At 45.0% G+C, this 18,581-nt stretch overlaps 1 protein-coding gene across 1 annotated transcript in view; it reads right to left on the bottom strand.

Annotated features, from left to right (window-relative positions):
* Positions 1-18,581, bottom strand: part of TRIM33 (tripartite motif containing 33) — a 253,604-nt gene that overhangs the window by 103,135 nt on the left and 131,888 nt on the right. The window contains exon 8 of the mRNA XM_073613483.1: positions 5,067-5,184. Within this exon, the coding sequence (XP_073469584.1) occupies positions 5,067-5,184 (118 nt within the window). The remainder of the gene's footprint in view (positions 1-5,066; positions 5,185-18,581) is intronic.

Raw genomic sequence — 18,581 nt, 5'->3', positions numbered from 1 at the left:
TTGTGTATGGAAAAAGAATTCAGTTCTACACATCTAATATTTTGAATGTGAATTGAAGGTTATGACGACCAAGTGCCACCTACGGATGCATATCAGTGCAATGCAGGAGAAAAATAACCCATTTTCATAATTCTATAAAACTATGAAACTGACTTTTCAAAATGATCGACCTTTTTTTGTTTTTTAGCAAAAAATAAAAGCCCCAGTAGTGATTAAATACCACCAAAAGAAAGCTCTATTTATGGGAAAAATGATAAAATATTTAATTTGGGTACAATGTTGTAAGACCACTCAACTGTCATTCAAATTGTGAGCACTGAAAGCTGAAAATTGGCCTGGGGAGAAATGGAATTTAAGTGCCAAGTTAACCACTTCAGCTCCGGAAGATTTTACCCCTTTCCTGACCAGAGCACTTTTTACAATTTGGCACTGCGTCGCTTTGACAATTGCGCGTTCAAAGCTGTACCCAAAGGAAATTTTCATCCTCTTTTTCCCACAAATAGAGCTTTCTTTTGGTGGTACTTGATCACCTCTGCGGTTTTTGTGTTACAAAAAAGAAAAAAGAAAAAAAAAAAAAAAAAGAAGACGGACAATTTTGAAAAAAAAATGCTTTGCTTTCTGCTATAATATACCCAAAAAACATAAGAAAAAAAAAAAAATTTCTTCCTCAGTTTAGGCCGTTATGTATTTTTTTTTTTACCAAAAATATAAAAAAAAAAAAAAAATCACAATAAGTGTATATCGACTGGTTTGTTGATAGCGTCTACAAAATAGGGGATAGATTTATGGCATTTTATTTATTTTTTTTTTTTAAGTAATGGCAGTGATGTGCGATTTTTATTGGGATTGCGGCAGATAAATCGGACATTTTTGACACTATTTCGGGACCATTGACATTTATACAGCGATCAGAGCTAAAAATAACCACTGATTACTGTATAAATGTCACTGGCAGGGAAAGGGTTAAGCACTAGGGGGCGAACAAGAGGTTAAGTGTGTTTCTTCAGTGTGTTCTAACTGTAGGGGGGTGGGCTACCACTGACATGACAGATCGATGTTCCCGATGAGAGGGAACAGAAGATCTGTCACGTTACTAGGCAGAACAGGGAAATGCCTTGTTTACATAGGCAGTTCCCCATTCTGCCTCTCCTCGCAGGCCGCCAGCGGACAGTCTGCGGGCACACGCCCGTTATCCTGCTTTTGCGGGCTGTAGTACAGGTGCGTCAGATTGCGCAGGAGTTAAATACTGCTGACGTATATCGGCGTGAGCCAGTCGGCAAGCGATTAAGGTAGATCTAAAGGCAAAACTTTGTTTTTGTTACTTTTGGTCAGAGTGGAGATGGATTAGAATGACGTTTAGGGAAATTCACCCATTTATATTTGTCCTGCTTACCATTTTCATTGATCGTGGAAAAAAAAAAAAAAAAAGGATTTCCATTTGCAAGGATTTCCTCTCGCTTACAATTTCGGCTATGGGACAGGGAGAGAAGGGAAATCTCCCCAATGGGACACAAGATTAAAAAAATAAAATAAAAAAATATATGACAGGCGTTATCACCATCCCTTACCCTATCCAAACTGAAAAAAGTGCTGCCTATAGTTTCACTTTAAAGGAAACTTATGCTGTGAGATATACACTACACATACGCTGCATTGCTGAACTCTCAGGCTGGGTTCATACAGAGCGGATCCATTGGACGGACTCCGCTAGCTTAGCAGGGGATCGGTCCGTTGATCACCGCTGAGCAGACGTATGACAGGTCCATCTCTGCTCACTGTGCAGGGATGGACCTGTCTGAGCCCTGCTGTTCTCTATGGGGAGATCGGATGAAAATGGACAGCCTGTCCGCTTTCATCCTATACACTGGACGGATGTCGAACATATCGCCATCCGTCTGTTTTGAATGGATCTTGTCGGATCGGATGGCAGGTGGGTGTCAGTGAACACATCTCTGCTAACATCCGCCTGCCCATAGAAGTCAATGGGTGGCCCGCTCGGACCTGGTATGGATTTTTTTGGGGGGAGGGGGGTGGCCACGCCTTTTTTATTTTATTTAGTTTTTGGTGCGGGGTTCCTTTTAACCACTTCAATACACTTTTATATATACTACACTTAGAGTCTCTACACTAAATGCAGTGTGTGTGTATATATATATATATATATATATATATATATATATATATATATATATATATATATATATATATATATATATAACACAAATACACTGCCACTAACTAACCTGCCTAATCTAGCTCCGTTCACAGTCACACTATACAGGGCCCCTATGTAAGCAGCCTTATATAGTGTTGGGCAAAGGCACCCTGCCTTTGGCCAATTATGGCTCTCACAGCAGATTGCGCTATGATTGGCGGGGAGTTTGAGTCCAGTCCTGCTCTGAGGAGCGAGAGAGCCAGTCTGGTTCCCGGAGGGGAGGTGGAGGTTTTTCCCCTCCGGGGAGCTTCACCTTGGCGAGAAGTGTGAAGAACCGGTCCTCATGGAGGAACAGGCGACGTCTTGCAGCGTGTGATTGCTGATGTCGTTGGCCGCCCCTGCGGGGAGGGGAGCGGGCCATAAAGCGGAAGGAAACTGGGTGATCGATTGCTTAGGAGCGACACGCGGGCTATTGATCAAATGAGTGAAAAACCCAAGGGAGAGGTACTGTCAAGAGGCTGAGGGATGTTGGTACGCAAGTCAGCAAGACAGGTGGTTGTGGCCTGTGACTTTGGGTTCAGCATTGCCCCGGGATTCCAATCAGTCAAGCGGGAGAGGTCATTCAGAGTGACTCTTATCGTTTATTCTTTGTCAGAAACCTACCTCCACCTTCCCTGAAAAAGTAATCATCTAGTTTTGAATCGCTGTTACCTGTAATGCTGTGAGTCTTTGTAAGCGAAGCAAAGAAAAGATCAGAAATTAACCAAAGAGCATCTCAAAGAAAGTGCTTCTCCCATCCCAGTTTATGTTGATGAATAAAGCATTAAGAAAAATCATTAAGGACTGTGACTTTTAAATCTATGGGCTACGAGGGTTGAGTAGTAAACATGAATTACAGATAACAATTATTTAGCCGCTCCTTCGGGGGTAAGCGCTGCATAAATAACTGACCCAAAAAAAGTATGTACCTTAGAAAGTTTGTCTTTACTCATTTACCTAGTTGGTGAATTAAAACCCCTTAAAGCAAAAGGCTTACTGCAACAGCAAAGCAGCTGGTAATTTTTAATAGGGGGTTTGACAAATTGACCATTTAGGGATAAGCTCTACACGGTCTACCATTGCCCACAGTACTATGTGCTGGTACTGTGTGCACACATGGCATTTTATCTATGAGGAATCCAGCCAATACTATTTACACCAAGACTGATTTGAGATACACAGTACAGTAACAGAGTTTAGTTTACATTGAAATCCTATATACACTGTGTGTACAATTATTTAGCAAGTGAGTATATTGACCAAATCATTTTTATGCATATTGTTCAACTCTAAGCTGTATAAACTTGAATGCTTATTGGATTTAAGCATATCAGGTGATGTGTAATGAGGGAGGGTGTAGCCCTAAGGAGATCAACACGCTATATCAAGGCATGCAAAATTAGGCAACGTCTTTTCCTCAGAAAAAAGGAGTCAAAAGATGGGAGGCAGCACTATTGAAATTGCTAAGATATTGGGGCGATCACGGAACCAAAACATTTTGTTGCAAATAGTTAACATGGTCGCAAAAAAATGCTGAGAAAAAAATAAAAAAAATAACTGCCAAGGATTTGAGAAGAATCAAATGTGAAGCTAGCAAGAACCGTTATATTCCAGAACTGCAACCTACCAGGAGTGCCCAGAATTACAAGACTGGGCCAAGAAATATCTGAAGACAGATATTTTCAAAGGTATTATGGACTGATGAGATGAGTGACTCCTGACAGACCAGATGGATGAGCCTGTGGCTGGATCAGTTATGGGCACAGAGCTACACTTCAACTCATATACCTGCAAGGTGTAGGTAGGGCACTGGTATGGGCTGGTATTTTTAAAAGATGAGCTAGTTAGACCTTTTGGGGTTGAAAATAGACTCAAAGTCAACCCCAAAACTACAGTCAGTTTTTAGAAGACACCCTCTTCAAGCAGTGGTACAGGAAAGTCTGCAACTTTCAAGAAGACCATGATATTAATGCTGGGCTAGCCAGTAAAGGCCTTAAATATGAACAACATGACCTCATTCCTCAACTGACCTAAAAACTCTATTGAGAACTTGTGGGCCCTTCTTAAACGGGAGATTTACAGTGAAGGAAAACAGTACCACCTCTCTAAAATAGTGTCTGGGAGGCTGCGGTTGTTGATCTTCAGAGGATCAAGAAACTGACAGACTACATGAATGGAAGGCTTATGACATATTGAAAAGAAGGGTGGCTAATTTGGTCACTTTTTTTTTTTTAAATGTCAGAAATGTTTATTTGTAAATTCTGAGTTGTTGTTTATTCTCACTAACAGATAAAAACAAACAAGAGATGGGAACATTTTCATTTTTTCATTTAGTTGCATAATAATTCTGCACACTAAATCCCCATTTACACTGGAGAGACTTGTCATGCGATTTGATATGGTCGGCAATGGCAGTGTTAAAATCAGTGCGACGCCCAGCTTTGCGGTGCCGCATTGATTTCAAAAAGTAGTTCCTGCACTACTTTTGGCGATTTCGGGTGCGACTTGCATAGACTTCTGTGCATGAAGCTGCACAGATATCATCCAAGTCAGACCGACATGCGGCTTTGAAATCATGTGACTTCAGATGACGTCGCACAATTTCAAAGCCGCATTCAATGTGAACAAGGGCTAATAGTTGACCGATAATTGTGTACACAGGTATTCTCCAATGAAAGCCAAAACCTTGCTTAAATATTCAGGTTTGAGGTTTTGTTAACATTTTGGATTGACCAAGAGCTCTGAGGTTGTTCAATAATTAAATGAATCCTCAAAAATACAACTTGACTAAAAATTGAGCACACAGTGTAGATGTAGATCATGTAAATATCACAAAGCAGTGTATAAATTTTAATAAATAACACAAACTTACCTAAATTAACAACATTCTTTGCCCAGAATGTTGGGTCACAATGAAATCTTACTGCTCCATTTGCAGCTGGAACTGGATCACAACGTGCTTTTAAGATGTGACGTAGCTGAAAAGTAATCTGAAAACAAAAAATAAATAAATAAATAGGACAAATAAAAATTCTTGTAAAAGTTACAATTGTGGTTTGATGTTGAGGGCAAGACTCTACAATCTTTAGGTCAGAACCATAGGGCATCTGACCATTTGAACAGCTCCAAAGAAAAGCCTAGTATGACTGACATTTAAAATGGCAGAGGTTCTCTCACATCAGACAGTCCACTCCCTGCTAAAACCTCAGGACTAAAGCTGGATACATACTATAGAACGTTTGTTGTTAGATTTACCTTCAACTATGTAGTGCAAGGGCCTGCCAGATTGCATACAAATTGAACGTGTTTAGGTTTGACCTCATTATTTGGTTTTGAAAGTAAAACCCTAACAAAAATCTAAAAATATAACAGAGCACATAGAAATAAAAGGGGAGAGATAGGTTATGTAAATCGATCCTCAAAGTCCTGTATCTTAGCTGGGCTCTCAGGGGAAAAAAAAAAAAAAAAAAGGAGGAGGCAGACCATGGCCTCTTATACTACATGCAGAAGTCGCCCCCAGTACAGTACCTCACCCAATGAGCTGCTGTTGACCGGACAACAACATCCAACAGATGGTATTGTTACAGTGGTGGCAAATGCCCAGGTCAACATTACAGCAACCGCTGGCCCTTTGATGTTCTGGTAGGAAGCAAGGCACTTTAAAGGCCAAGTTATCTTTTTTTTTTTTTTTTTTTTACCGGTGACGGTATATCTAAGAGCCTTTCAAGAAAATCTTGGAGATAGAGCGCAAGAAGTTGGACCAAGTAGCAGCCTTGCAAATTTGATCAGGAGTAGCACCGGCCCTCTCGGCCCAGGAAACTGCCATTGATCTCATGGAATGAGCAGCAATACCTGATTGGGGGGGGGGGGGGGTTATCCTTTAGCTTCATAAGCCACCAAAATTGCCCATCTAAGCCATCTGCCCAGTGTGCTCTTAGAAGTTTTCTCCCCTTTATGAGAGCCTGAGACAATCACAAAGAGGGCGTTTGATTTTCTAAACTCCTTGGTGATTGATAAAAAGTGTAGCAGGCATCTCCTTATGTCCAGTGTGTGGAAAGCTTCTTCTCCTGAATTGGCAGGAGCTGAGGAGAAAGTGGGCAAATCTATTTCCTGTGAGCGATGAAAGGTTGAAGAAACTTTAGGTAGGAAAGCTGGATCTGTTTGAAGCATCACCCGGTCTGGAAAAACTTTTAGAAAAGGTTCCGTGACTGCCAGGGCCTGAAACTCACTCACTCTTCTTGCCAGCGTGATGGCAACTAGGAAGATTGTTTTAAGAACTACATTTTTTAAGGATGCTTACTGTAAGGGTTCAAACGGAGCCCCCGTGAGACCCTGTAAAACAATAGATAAGTCCCAACTGGGAAAAACTTTGAGGGCCACAGGCCACAGGCCTATTTCGTGCAAGTGCCCTAAAGAATCTTGAAATTAAGACTTCTCTGGACAGAGTTTTTTCAAAATAAACTGATAGGGCCGCCACCTGGGTTCTTAGGGTGCTGGCTGCCAGTCCCTTTTCCATTCCATTATGGAGAAATTCTAGGACTGACAACGCTTTTGACCTGAAGGCTTTTAGAGGTACACCAGGAATTAAACTTCTTCCAGACCTTCAGGTATATGCCCCGAGTTACCTCCTTTCTACTGGAGTAGGGGCTTTACTAGTTTATCCGATAAACCTTTAGATTTTAGGAGGTCTTCCTCAGAAACCATGCAGTTAGCTGTAACCGGTCTGCTTCCCGATGAATCACAGAGTCCTGTGTTAGTAGGTCCTTCCTGAGCGGCAGCTTCCATGGAGGATTTGCGGCCAAATTTAGTAGTGTCGCAAACCAGGGTCTTTTTGGCCAAAAGGGAATGACCAGGATCGTATTGGCATTTTCTTCCCTGAATTTCCTTAGGACCATTGGAACCAGTGGAAAGGTGTAGCACAGCTGGTAATGCGAGAGCATCTATGCCAATAGCCTGGTCTTGTCAGTGAAGAGAACAGAATCTCCGTACATTTCAGTTCTGTTGGCTGGCAAACAAGTCTACTTGAGGCAGCCCCCATGTTTCACAGATCATCAAGAAAACTTCTTGGTTCATGCTCCACTCTGCTTCCACCACCCTCCTGCTGAGTAGGTCTGATAGCAGATTCTGAGAACCCTTTAGGTGATATGCCGACAGTGAGGCCACATTTTGTTCTGCCCAGGAAAGTTGTAACTGGCTAGTTCCACAAGTCATCTGTTCCTGGTTCCTCCTTGCTTGAGCACATATGCCACAGCGGTCATATTGTCCAAAAGGACCTGAACGTGATGTCCCTTCACAGCTTGTTGAAAAGCTAGAAGACTGAGAAAGATGGCCTTTAGTTCTTGCCAGTTTGACGATTTTCAGGCTTCTGCCTTGAACCAGACCCCCTAAGAGGTTTGGCCATCCAGGTGGGCTCCCCAACCCCAGAAACTTGCATCTGTTAGACGTTTGTCTAGTGGAAAGACCCAGAAGAGACCTTTTGTCAGGTTGGCCGAGTCCCTCCACCACAAGAGTGCTCGTTTTACCTTTGAGGAAAGTCTGAACTGTTTTTCCAGTGAAACCTGATGCGACCATGACTGTAAGATGTTCATCTGGCGTGGTCTGGAATGAAATCTGGATCGATGCCGTGAGAAGTCCTAACACTGCCAAGGCCCATCAGACAGATTGAGATATTTATCTGAATCTGTCTCACTGCATAAATAATCTTCAACGTCACCTGTGGCAAAAAAAAACAAAACCTTTTGAATCACCGAGTTTATGGTATAGCCCAGAAACATCTCCTGTCTTGGTTCTAGGTTTGACTTCTCTAGATTGAGGAGCCACCCTAGATTCTTGAGGTGAATCTGTGATACCTGGAGAACTGTCACAACCTGTTCCCTGGAGTCCACAAAAAAACAGGTCGCCCAGATATGGGATGACCAAAATTCCTCCTAGCTTCAGAGGCTTCCGCCATTATTTTTGTGAAAATCCTGGGGGAAGAGGAGAGCCGAAAGGCAGAGCTCTGAACTGAAGATGCCAAACCGAAGACCCCAGGTTGAGAGTCAAGCGGAGGAACCATTGGGAAGCCTGAGCAATCAGAACGTGTAGGTAGGCATCCCTTAGATCTATGCCATGAAGCAGTCTGGAGTCAACAACTTTGTTACCGAATGGAGTGTGTCCATGCGGAAATGTTTGTAAATAATTGATCTGTTTAGGATCTTTGGGTTCAGAACCAAATCGATACTTCCCCGAAGGTTTTCTCACTAGAAATATGTGGGAATGGAAGCCTTGGCCCTCCTGATGTTTCAGGACCTAGACAATCACTTCTTGTTGAATCAGATCCTGTAATAGGTTCATCATTGCTGAAGCTTTGTCTTGATCCCTTGGAAGAGCCGTAACGTAAAACCTGCTTGGGGGGGGGGGGGGCGCTCTGAAAACTCCAGACTGTATCCCTGAGAGAGAACATTCCTCACAAACAGGCTTGTAGATGTTCTGTTCCATTGTAGGAGAAAGGCAGACAATCTTCCCCCTACCGGGGGGTAAGGTTGTCACTTGTTTTTGGGGGGCTGGTCTGGGGGAGCCCTGAAGAGATCTCTTCCTCTTCCCTTACCCTTCTGGGATACCCAGTGGTTCTTGTTGTCTTCCTTACTCTTAAGGAGCTGTTGAACAGCATGAAAATTCTTTAACTGTTTTTTTGGAAGGGAAAGCCTTTTTCTTGTCGGCTGTCCTGTCCAGGATTGTTTCCAGATCTGGACCAAAAAGAAGATCCCCGAGAAAGGTAGGCCACATAGCTTAATCTTGGAGGCTGTGTCACCAGACAGTTTTTAGCCAGATAGCGTGTCTGGCTGAGTTTACCAGTGCCGATGACCTTGCTGTCACCTTGATTGATTCAGCCGATGCGTCAGCCATGTATTTCACTGCCTTCAGTATTAACGGAAAGGGTTCCAAAAGATCTTTCCGTGGTATTCCCACCTCTAAGTGGCTCTTCAGCTTTTCCACCCAGCATGTTAGGTTCCTTGCAACAACCGTGGAAGCCATAGCTGGTTTGAGGCTGGCCGATGTGGAATCCCACACTTTTTTCAAGAGAGCGTCTGCCCTTTTATCCATCGCATCCTTCAGCACCCCCATGTCCTCAAAAGCCAGGTCTGTGTGACGGGACACTTGCGAAAAAGCAGCATCCACCCTCGGTTTATTATTCCAAACCTCAGACTCCTTGTCTTCAAAGGGAAACCGCCTCCTAAGGGTCTTGGAAAGGAAGGGGCCTCTTTCATTCTTTCTTAACCATATCTGATAGAACTCTATGGACTGGGAACACTATGGTGTCATCCAGACCCTGGTACATTCTATTGTGGACCGACAGTTGCACCTTATCCTGGATGTCGAGGGTAGTGTAAATCGCTTTCAGAAAGTTGTAAACTTCCTCTAAACACAGTTTGTACCTAGAGGCTCGGCTATAGTCTTCCTCCTCGTTGTCTGAATCCATGAGGGAGGGAAGAGTATTTGTCCCCTCGTCCCGAGTCCACGACCTCTACTGGCCTAGAGGTAGATGCCCTGGGGCTAGATGGTGGTTGCTGGGGTTCAACCTGGCCTGCCGGGCTCTGGACCAGCAATGATTTGACTGAACTCTGCGAGCTTGTGAGTTCACGTACTGAGGAAAACAGGTCCCTATATTGCTGGTATGTTTCCTCTTTGACCAGGTCCTTAATGCAGGACCTGCACATAGCCTTTTGCCAAGACTCTCTGAGGGGGTTCTTGCATGAAGGTTATTTCCTCAGACTGGGTGGGTTTGAATGTTTAGATTTCCCTAAAACATTTTCCTGAAACGAGAATGACGCTATTTCACTAAGGGTCCTTAACACCTTCCTGCCCCTTAGTGCAAAGTAACACAGACCACCACCAGCAAAGAGAGAGATGCCCCTCAGTGTTAAAACCCAATTTACAGCAACTACCATAACCAAACTGCAGAGACCGAGAGAAGTAACCTCTGGCCCTGCAGAAACAGGCTCCCTACAGGGAGGAAACATCAAAAAAGTCAAAAACATAAGCCCATATGGAGAAGAATAAAAGGTACCACTGTACCCCTATTACCTGGGCCTGACCGGTGCCTGGGGCGCCTGTTTCCACCGTAGCTGTCGGTCTCTCGTCCATCATAGCAGAGAGCGCAGCGGGTAATGAGAAAACTCATGTTTTTAAGTTTCCGGGTTTCGGCGTCATCAGTGAGGGCCGGAAGCACCAGTCGATAAACCCCACCTCCTTGGCCTCTGCATTCCAGGCGATGGGAACCACTTGTCGCCACACTCCCACAGGAAGCTGCTTTACTGGACACGACGTCACCCGCCAGCCAGGACCCGTGATGGGGGACATGCCGCCGATCAACTGCGGCCAACCGCCCGGCCACCTGAGCCGTACCTCGAACCCCGGGCACACCGACACCTCCTGCTGGCTATTGCTACCACTGAGCTTGGAGAGGCTGGGGACTCGGGCACACCCTCGCTTGTACCGGGAGGGTGCTGGGATGGTCACTGCACACAGAGCAGAAAAACACTAAAAAGGTAAGCCCTTTCCCCTCCACCTTTGAGAGAGTGCAGCTCCCTGGTTCCAGCAAGCACTTCCACCATGGCGGAGGAAACACAATAACTGAGGCCATGGTGGAAGAGGAGGATTTAAAGGCTCCATGTGTTTCCTGGAAAACAGGCAGAGCTGGGCTCTCTCTCCAAAGTTGTCCTGAAAGGCGAATAAAGCACCTTTCTATTAGTACTACAACCAACCTTACTCTTCATGGCTGTTTAAAAACACTCATCTGTTTACTTATGAATTACTTCCTGGGCAGACTTTAGGTCATGACACAGGAAGGAGTTGACCAGCTGATCTCATTAGCACACACCCTGCATCCTCTACCCTCAGCTGGTCAACTCCGTCCTGTGCCATGACCTAAAATCAGTCAAGGAAGGCAGAAGTAATAGATAAATGTGCATGTACCGTCCTCCTATTTCAGTGGTTATATCGGGATGAAGCCCGCACCTACAGGCTTCATCCCGGTACCATTCTTTGCAGCTGGCGATTCTAAACAAGGCAGAAGTGATCTGAGCGGGTAGTTAGCCACTCGATCACTTCTGCAGGTGATGGAAGGGGGTCCCACTGCCTCCTGCCACCTCCCCGGTCCCATCGCGGAGGCCGGGAGCGATGGCTGCCCTGTACAGAGAGAGGAACTGATGTCGTTCTCCTCTCTGTAACCCTGGAAACCGGGAGCGACGAGCAGTCCGTCACTTCCGGCTCCACCCCACTGATTACCTGGCCAACAACGGCCAGGTAAGAAGCCGTTCAAACCGATCTGTGTCTGATCGGCTACATGGGAGGCCAATAGACCCCAAATCTCTCCATAAAGAGGACCTGTCACAGCCCATGCTATCACAAGGGATGTTGTTCATGCCTTGCGATAGCAATACAATTAGTACAAAAAAAAAAAAAAAAGACAAAATAAATTAAAAAAAAAAAATTTATTTAAAATGCCCCCCCCCCCACCATGCTTACGCGCCAATGCGAACGCATACGTTAATCCCGCACGCATATGTAAACAGTGAAAGAACCACATAAGGTATTGTCATGAAAGTCAGCGTGAGAAATAATTCTAGCACCAGACCTCCTGTGCAACTCTGGTAACCTGTAAAAGGTGTTTAAAGCGTCGCCTATGGGGAATTTTAAGCAATGTAGTTTGCTGCCATTCCACGGGCAGATACAATTTTAAAGCTTGACATGTTAGGTATCTATATAACTTTAGTGTTTTTTTTTTTTAATTCATGAAAGTGTTTTGTTTTTTTTAATTTGCGTTTGAAAAACCGCTGCGTAAGTACCATGCGACATAAAAAAATTTCAACACCCATTTTATTCTATAGGGTCTCTGCTAAAAAAAAATAAATAAAAATAAAAAATGATATATGTTTGGGGGTTCCAAGTAATTTTCTAAGGAAAAAAAAAAAAAGTAGATTTTTACATGTAGGAAAGAAGTGTCAGAAATGGCAAATGGTTAACCACTTGCCTATAGGGCACTTTCACCCCCTTCCTGCCCAGGCCACCTTTCAGCTCTGTCAAACTTTGAATGACAATTGCGCGGTCATGCTACACTGTAACCATGAGAAATTTTTTTCACACAAATAGAGCTTTCTTTTGGTGGTATTTAAATTGCTGCTGTTTTTTTATTTTTTACTATTAAAAAAAATAAATAAAATTGAGGAAAAAAAAAAAGTTTTATAGTTTGTCAGTAAATTTTATAAAACATTTTTCTCCTTCACTAATGTGCACTGAGGCAGCACCGATGGGCACTGATGAGGCAGCACTGATGGCCGCTGATAGTACTGCCTCATCTGTGCCGCCTAATATGCCACACTTATGGGCATTTACAGTGGCTTGCGAAAGTATTCGGCCCCGTTGAACTTTTCAACCTTTTGCCACATTTCAGGCTTCAAACATAAAGATATAAAATTTTTATTTTTTGTGAAGAATCACCAACAAGTGGAACACAATTGTGAAGTGGAACGAAATCTTTTGGATTTTTGAAAAAAATGAAAAGTGGGGCGTGCAAAATTATTCGGCCCCCTTGCATTAATACTTTGTAGAGCCACTTTTTGCTGCGATTACAGCTGCAAGTCGCTTGGGGTATGTCTCTATCAGTTTTGCACATCAAGAGACTGAAATTCTTGCCCATTCTTCCTTGCAAAATAGCTCGAGCTCAGTGAGGTTGGATGGAGAGCGTTTGTGAACAGCAGTTTTCAGCTCTTTCCACAGATTCTCGATTGGATTCAGGTCTGGACTTTGACTTGGCCATTCTAACACCTGGATACGTTTATTTGTGAACCATTCCTTTGTAGATTTTGCTGTATGTTTGGGATCATTGTCTTGTTGGAAGATAAATCTCTGTCCCAGTTTCAGGTCTTTTGCAGACTCCAACAGGTTTTCATCCAGAATGGTCCTGTATTTGGCTGCATCCATTTTCCCCTCAATTGTAACCATCTTACCTGTCCCTGCTGAAGAAAAGCAGGCCCAAACCATGATGCTGCCACCACCATGTTTGACAGTGGGGATGGTGTGTTGAGTGTGATGAGCTGTGTTGCTTTTACGCCAAACATATCGTTTTGCATTGTGGCCAAAAAGTTCGATTTTGGTTTCATCGGATCAGAGCACCTTCTTCAACATGTTTGGTGTGTCTCCCAGGTGGCTTGTGGCAAACTTTAGACGAGACTTTTTATGGATATCTTTGAGAAATGGCTTTCTTCCTGCCACTCTTCCATAAAGGCCAGATTTGTGCAGTGTACGACTGATTGTTGTCCTATGGACAGACTCTCCCACCTCAGCTGTAGTTCTCTGCAGTTCATCCAGAGTGATCATGGGCCTCTTGGCTGCATCTCTGGTCAGTCTTCTCCTTGGCTGAGCTGAAAGTTTAGAGGGACAGCCAGGTCTTGGTAGATTTACAGTGGTCTGATACTCCTTCCATTTCAAAATGATCGCTTGCACAGTGCTGCTTGGGATGTTTAAAGCTTGGGAAATCTTTTTTTATCCAAATCCGGCTTTAAACTTCTCCACAACAGTATTACGGACCTGCCTGGTGTGTTCCTTGGTTTTCATGATGCTCTCTGCGCTTTCAACAGAACCCTGAGTCTATCACAGAGCAGGTGCATTTATACAGAGACTTGATTACACACAGGTGGATTCTATTTATCACCATCAGTCATTTAGGACAACATTGGATCATTCAGAGATCCTCGCTGAACTTCTGGAGTGAGTTTGCTGCACTGAAAGTAAAGGGGCCGAATAATTTTGCACGCACCACTTTTCAGTTTAAAATATCCAAAAGATTTCGTTCCACTTCACAATTGTGTCCCACTTGTTGGTGATTCTTCACAAAAAATTAAAATTTTATATCTTTATGTTTGAAGCCTGAAATGTGGCAAAAGGTTGAAAAGTTCAAGGGGGGCGAATACTTTCGCAAGCCACTGTATATGTGGCACTGATAGGCAGCACTGATGGGTGGCATTGACGGGCAGCACCATCAGCCAGCACTGACTGGCATCACTAATGGGCACCGATTGCTGGCACTTGTTTTGTATTGTAATCAGGGCATTGATGATCAGTGCCCCGAGTGTAAGGCGAAGAGAGAGGATTACCGGCATTTCCTTGTTTACATGTGGCCAGCTGTGATTGGATACAGCCGATCACATGCTTAAAGAGTCATGCTTGCGCTGTGTCCTAGCAACACGGTGCGACCGCGATCCCCGAGCTGTGCGCCCTGTGTCATAGGACGTCCACCCAGAATGAGAGCCGCACCGTCCCGCTGTCATTTGACGGTGGGTGGGAGGCAAGCGATTAAACAACCATGAAGAGAGTGAGGCAAGCGTGTGTAGAATATAATATAATATGTAGGAAAGCAGTTACCTTTGCAAAAGAAGTACATTAAGGCCTCTTTCACACGGACGATCCGTATGTCCGTTTTTCATCCTTCCGTTTTCGGATGAAAAACGGACATACATTCATCCCTATGGAGCGTCGGATGTCAGCGGTGACATGTCCGCTGACATCCGACCCCGCTCCGAAAAGTGTAGCGGAGGAAAAACCTACTTTTCCATCCGTTTTCGGATCGGATCGGGTGACGACGGACACTACAGTCCGTCATCATCCGATCCCCCCATAGGGGAGAGCGGCGCTCTGACAGGTCCGTCGCTGCACAGCGTGCAGCGATGCACCTGTCATCTTCCTGCTCAGCGGGGATCGGCGGAGCGATCCCCGCTGAGCCAGCGGATGTTAACGGGGCGGATCATCACTGATCCGCCCCGTGAGAAAGAGGCCTAATGCAATATTGGTACATAGGGGAGCTGGAATTTAGGAAAAAAAAAAAAAAAGTGATCTTCACATCACCAGGAGGTCAGAGGTAATGCCCGCTTATTCCCATAGCACACCGCCAGGGGGTATGTGTGACTCCTCTTCAAGATAGAGAATCCCGATATGCACTCTTCTGTTATACACACCCTGCTTGGTAATCCTGCTCTACTGGCATTCCAAGAATACCCCCTAATAGTTTCCAGATGGCTTAGGTGTAACCAGATCTCAACAGTCCAGAATCATCTGATAATAAAAGCACGTTGTGCCTTCCAACATACCCAGACTGCTTACTCTGCAACGGAACAGTTAAAAAAAAATCTGATAGGTATATGAATTTTGCGTCATAATGTGCAAATATGAAAACTTACACAAATAACCAAATGAAAAAAAAATTCAGGGATGCTACTTGTTTAACCACTTCCCGCCCGTCATATAGCAAAATGACAGCCAGAAAGTGGTTTCATTATCCTGACTGGGTGTCATGACATCCAGCAGGAGAAGCTGGGGGCGCTCAGCATGGCGATCGGTGATGTGGTGTGTCAGTCTGACACACCACATCTTTGATCAAGGTAAAGAGCCTCTGGAGGAGAAAAGACTTCCCAGCCCATAGGTAACGAGACCGTAGTCACCAGAGAAGGGAGGCACTCGCTGACTGGTCCAGACGAACCTGGTTATCCAGAGATCAGTCCCACTTGGGCAGAATTTCTTTCTTCAGAATACTTGTATGGAACTGGCTTCAAAAAAGGTGAATGCCATTAGACCTAGAACCTGCATGCAAAACCACAGGGAGGACCATTTGCAGGCCTAGAGCTGAAAAACCGCAGATCGGAGCTTGTCTGAGAGAAACGCCTTAGCTTGCACCAAAATTGAGAACCAGGCCCAGACGCTCCGGGCACCTGGACGGAGTCAAGGCAGACTTCTTGAGGTTCAGGTTTCATCCAAAATTCTGCAAGAAGCGCACAGTAACCTTGACACCGTCAAGGCTGACCAAGTCTCCATACGCAGGAGCAAGTCATGCAGGTAACCGATCACAACAATCCCTCGTCTCAGCAATGCAAGGACCAGGGCCAAAATTTTAGTAAATACCAAAGGAGCAGAGGCCAGAACAAAGGGAAGCGCCAAAAACGGACAATACATGTCTCCAGGCACAAAGCATAAAAACGCTGATGGCCCTTGCAGAAGGGGATGTGCAGGCATAGACCCTTGATGTCTATAGAGGTCAGATAATGCCCCTATGAAGGGAGGTCACCACAGAGCAAATGGATTCCATCTTTAACTTTTAAACCCGCACAAAGGAATTCAAGGTCTGAGGTCTAGGATTGGGCGAACCCCACCAATGGGAACTGTTAACAGATTGGAGTAAAATCCCAGACACCGCTCCCCAAAGCAGCAGGTCCTGCACTTCCCCACACATGGCCTGAAGGTGCAATACAAGAGCTAAAGATTAGAGGGAAAGCATCCTTCTGGTTACTAAATTTGATTTAGTAACCAGAGACAAGTAGATCGTGGATCCACTTGTCGAGAATGAGGGAAGCCCACAGGACTGGGAACCAGCAAAGTCGATTTTCCAACCTGAAGGACGAGGAAAATGAAAAGTCCCTTTATGAGCTGTAAAGGAAGGCCCAGACTTCCAACGTAGTTGGTTTCTCTTCTTGGCCTGTGTGAGGAAGGTACTCTTGTCACCTGTAAGGTTCTTGATGTCACCCAAGGTAGCCCAAAAGAGACATTCACCATGGAAGGGCGGGTCCACTGAGGCCTTTTTTGAAGTCAGGTCAGAAGACCAACATTTGAGCCAAAGGACTTGACAAAGCACCATGAGAGAGCGGTTGGAGAGAAGCTGAGCAGCATAAAGGGATGCACCACAAACTTATTTCAATCCCAGGACCAACTGGTCAACCAGTTCCACATACACCTGGGGCACCAGACTAGAAGACAAAGCTTGTTGGTCAGCATCTGGGACACCAGGGCCACGGTCAACACCTGAAGCAGCGCCGACCGACCAATGGTAAACATAGAATTTTGCAAATTTTGGATCCTTAGAGGGGAATTTCTGCACCAGAATCACAGTGGTCTAGTTTAGCCAAGAAATGGGCAAACCACCATAGGAGAGGTCCACTTCTACAGAAGGGACACCTCAAATCATTTGGGAAGTACAAAAGGACACTTCGGATGTTCCCAATCCCTGTAAACAAATTTGACAAAATATGCAGGGTAAGGAAAAACCTTAACAGACCTAGCTGGCTTGTGTATCAAAAAAAAAAAAACTAAATTATGCTTATACCTGCTCTGAGCAATGGTCTTGCACAGAGCAGTCCCAATTCTTCTCTTCCCTGGTCCCTCATCGGAGCCGCGGACTCCTCCCCCCTGCCGAGTGCCCCCAAAGCAAGCAGTGTGCTTGCTCTCCAAGCCACAGCAGTTTGGCCCACCCCTGCTCCTCCCTCCTCACTGGCCATATTTCCCAAAATCCCGGTCCAGACTCAAAGAGGCATGCCTGTCATATTGACACTTCTGGAGCAAGAGTTTAACCTCAGATCGCCCCTGATCTCCATTATTTGAGACAAGCCCGTCAAGCTTCCTTCGCAGATGCCAATAGGCGACATGCTTGTCAAGCTGCTTATTTCTTCCTATGGCCTTGAAAACCCCACTGAGCCTTCATTTTGTAAGCTCTCACTACTCAAACTTACTTCTGCAAAAGTCCATGATCGATAACTGTGTCTGGACAAAAAAAAACAAAGGATTAAGTCCCCTTATCATCCAGGAGTGCCGAATTCAGCTTCCAGGGACTCCTCCCCCTAGGTGGTGTATCAGGGCTTTTAAGAGTCACAGAAAGAATATAGTGATCAGAAAACTCCACCGCCTGACACACTGTTGCCAAGAAGGGAAGTGACTCAAAAAAAAAAAAAAAAAACTATCCTACTTAGTACCTCATCGAAAAATGAATACCGTGTCGTCTGGGCAGCAATGAATGTAAACATCAACCAGACCCGCATGTCCAGCCATTTCATTAAAAATAAATTTGTCACAGTCCAGCCTGGTTCATGTACCTTTCCTGTCCTCAGTCTTCGTAATGGTGTTAAAAAAAGAAAAGGCTTGATCTTCATGAAGAAGCAATTCCTGCTCCACTTTGGGGCCCATAGATGGTGATCAGGCGCAGGCAGGGCTGGACTTACCACTGGGCTTGACTGGGCTCAAGCCCATGGGCCCCGCCCGTTTACATTTTAAACAGGGATGGACTAGATCGGGACTACCAGGAGATTCCCGGTGGGCCGATGGCTCAGAGTGGGGCGGTTTCAGCTGCATCTGCGGTGCTCGGCGATCTACCGTTAACCGCCGACAGCTGCCGCCTGACGGATAGATCGAGATTTAGCCAGTATGCAGAGTAGCGCAGGAATCGTCTGTCTGTAGTAAGTTCTCATGTCATGCAGAGCTGCTCGCTCCCCTGCGGCCCCTCCTCTCTTCTATCCCCATTGGCTTGTGACATCATCTGGGATAGACAAGAAGAGAGGAGGGGCCGCCGGGGAGCGAGCAGCGATGCGTGACA

The sequence above is a fragment of the Aquarana catesbeiana genome, linkage group LG02 (genome assembly GCF_042186555.1).
Source record: "Aquarana catesbeiana isolate 2022-GZ linkage group LG02, ASM4218655v1, whole genome shotgun sequence".
In the NCBI taxonomy this organism is placed as follows: domain Eukaryota; kingdom Metazoa; phylum Chordata; class Amphibia; order Anura; family Ranidae; genus Aquarana; species Aquarana catesbeiana.
The sequence above is the reverse complement of the archived record's forward strand: the minus strand, read 5'-3'. Positions and strand labels throughout refer to the sequence as shown.